Source organism: Triticum dicoccoides, chromosome 7B (assembly GCF_002162155.2).
Source record: "Triticum dicoccoides isolate Atlit2015 ecotype Zavitan chromosome 7B, WEW_v2.0, whole genome shotgun sequence".
NCBI lineage: Eukaryota > Viridiplantae > Streptophyta > Magnoliopsida > Poales > Poaceae > Triticum > Triticum dicoccoides.
The window spans coordinates 758,851,669-758,854,624 of record NC_041393.1 but is presented as its reverse complement, the minus strand read 5'-3'; the positions used below and the strand labels follow the sequence as shown (position 1 = coordinate 758,854,624).

The 2,956-nt window shown below is 42.9% G+C and overlaps 1 protein-coding gene and 1 pseudogene across 1 annotated transcript in view; one reads left to right on the top strand and one right to left on the bottom strand.

Moving 5' to 3' along the window:
- LOC119339715 overlaps positions 1–2,956 on the top strand; it is a 43,125-nt pseudogene that overhangs the window by 16,047 nt on the left and 24,122 nt on the right.
- The window catches only part of LOC119338541 (disease resistance protein RGA5-like), an 8,387-nt gene continuing 5,431 nt past the window's right edge, over positions 1–2,956 (bottom strand). The window contains exons 2-3 of the mRNA XM_037610863.1: positions 234–2,191; positions 1–116 (exon numbers count right to left, since the gene is read on the bottom strand). Coding sequence (XP_037466760.1) covers positions 28–116; positions 234–2,191 — 2,047 coding nt within the window. The 3' untranslated portion in view covers positions 1–27. The remainder of the gene's footprint in view (positions 117–233; positions 2,192–2,956) is intronic.

The following is a 2,956-nucleotide window of genomic DNA, read 5'->3' as shown; positions in this document are numbered from 1 at the left end:
TGCGGATTTGAATGCGTAAGATTGGTTCTACAGCACAACTGGCTCGCCTTCTCTGTCATTCCCGGTGACCACTGCTGCAGGCCCCTCTTCTTCTTCCAGATCCTTAGGTTGTACACCTTTGAAACAAAGAAAAAAGAATGAGCATTAATTTGTATTCTTGGGCCTGAAAGAATTAAGCTAGCTAATTATGTCAAAGTCTGTAGAAGCCTAGGTGTGTGAGAGAGAAAACTTACGAATCCAATCATCAGAGAGAAGCTTTGGATGGTTTTGATGGGAGGCCAATGCGAGCTCCAGCATATCACACGCTTTCAGCACTACTGGCGAGCGGTACTCCTCCGACCAAAGACAAACTTTGACTTGCTGGAGAGAAGGGAGATGCCCCATGTGGACGTCCAAGTCACCATTAGCGATGCGCGCCGCTCGGACTTCGAACAGAAGGTATTCAAGCCTGGGCATAGATCCTCGTGGAAACATAGATGGCCCCGTCTCAAACATTTCGAATGTGCACCGTCTCAGGCAAGGGAATGCATCATCACCAATGATGAAACTTTCGATAGGAGTCAATTGATGTCCAGTTGTTCCAAGAAATAGGGAAAGAAGAGTGGGCAACTTCCCAAGGATTTGAAAGTCGACCTCTGGCCTCACTTTATCCACTCTTAGTTCCAAGTAGGAGAGGACAGGGAACAACGATGAGTTGACCCATCTAGGCAATGTCGAGGTACAACAATTAAACTCAAATGTGTGGAGGTGTGGAGGGGGCACCCAGCCGTCCCAGCTGACATCAAGCCTTGCACGCCCCCAATTAGAAATACTTAGACTACACAATTTCTGCAGATTGTTAAGGGACACCAACAAAGATTCACACACTCTCTCGTCTTCTTCTGCCTCCCACAAAAGGCGAAGCACCCTCAGCTCCACCAGCTTCCCTAGCTCTGTCTCAATCTCATCAGTACCACCCACCGTAACAGAATCGAGCACTTCCAAGGACACCAAGTTTCCTATCCCATCTGGCAATCTCATATCTGGATAAACATATAGGCACATCAAATGTCCTAACCGAACAACACTTGATGGCACCTCCATTGATCCAAACGTTCTCAAGTCCAGTGTTTGCAAAAATTGTAGCTTTCCAATTTCCATGGGGAGAACATCAAGATATGTACCTTGTAGCCCTAGGTACCTCAGATGTAATAATTTCCCAACACATCTAAGATCAATGTGGTGGCCACTTTCCCTAAGGTCGCACCCTTGTAAATCCAATACACGCAGAAGTTCAAAGCTGGAAAGACTCTGAATCATATAAACATCAGTTCTAAACAGAGTAATTGACCTCAACTTTGACATACTTGTGGCATTGACCCAATGTGTGTTGGGTTCTGACATGTTATTCTGAAAGGATAACCTGCGAACCAAGCTATCCGAATTCATTTTGCTTTGCTTAGTACCATCGAATATAGTAACGAAGTTGTCTTCACTTGATAGAGAACATATGAGATCAAGTACCATATCATGTACATGACAATATATCAGCCTGCCTTCATTATCATATCCTGGCTGAATCAAGTTTCTATTTAATAGCTCACTGAAGTATCTCTCTCCAAGCTCAAATAGTCTAATTCCTTGGTCTCCACCTTGGATGAAGCCTTCAGCTATCCACCTCCATATCAATCGGTCTCTATTTATCCAAGAATCTTCAGGGAATATACTCAGATATAATAAACATGTTTTTAAATGAGAAGGTAAATCGTAATAACTAAAGGATAGTATTCTCTTCATATCCTCCACAGTACGACCTTCTGCAAGTCCACGACCAATTGAACCAAGTATTTTGTCCCATTGATCCTTTGACTTTATCTGTTGATCATTGCCAGCCAAAAGGCTAGCTATAGTAATGATGGCTAGTGGCACGCCACCACATTTCTTCAAAATTTCTTCTGATACTTGCTCCAGTTCAACGGGACATCCACTTTCTCGAGGGAATATTCTTTTGTAGAAGAGCCTTCTGGAGTTATCATCATCAAGAGATTTCATTTTATGAATAATATCACCACTAGATACGCGACATGCTTGAGAGACACTGGTTATGCGGGTTGTCGTTATTACTCGACTACCGAGATCATTTTCAGTGAAAGCGCACTTGATAATTTCCCATGCATCTTCACCCCATATGTCATCAATCACGATTAAGTACCTGTGTGATATTTTTAGGACATTAGTTCATGTGTCATTGAAGACTACATAACCAGGTTTTATTTTTCTAAATCTATCTATCTATTATATACTAAAAGAAAAGTACGGATAAAATAAAGAAAATAGCTAGAAAATCCCACGTTAATCATAAACATCCAACCTTTAGTTAAAAGAGTAGAAAGCTATCAGCCATTATATCTAATCAACAATACCTGTGATTGGATGGTTAGAGGGACTGTGGTATCCCCGGCCATCAGGGTTCAAATCCTGGTGTTCGCATTTATTCCTGGATTTATTTCAGGATTTCCGGCGATGCGCATTTAGTGGGAGGAGACGTTCCCGTCAACGACGAGGTGCCTTCAGTGACTTGGTAAATTTCAATATGATATGCCGGCTCAGTCTTTCGGAGGTGCTCATAGGGATAGGGTGTGCGTGTGTGCGTTCATAGGGGTGAGTGTACGCGCGTGTATATGAGCGCTTGTGTTTGTACTGATGTCAAAAAAACAATACCTCCTTTTTGAATTGAAGAAAATTACCCTCACGTCTTACCATTATACTATTATATTTATAAAAATCTCAAACGTCAGATTTCATTAGTCAACTCCTATCCAACGCATCCCTACCCAGGCAAATAGCATGCCCTAGGGCCGGCTGTGAAAAAAAACTAGCCTCTGTACGTCATGCATATCGCCTTGTACGCCGCCGCAACCTCCTTCACACAGGGCTTTACCCAGAAGGTCGGCTTCAGCGTCCTGTATAAGGGCAG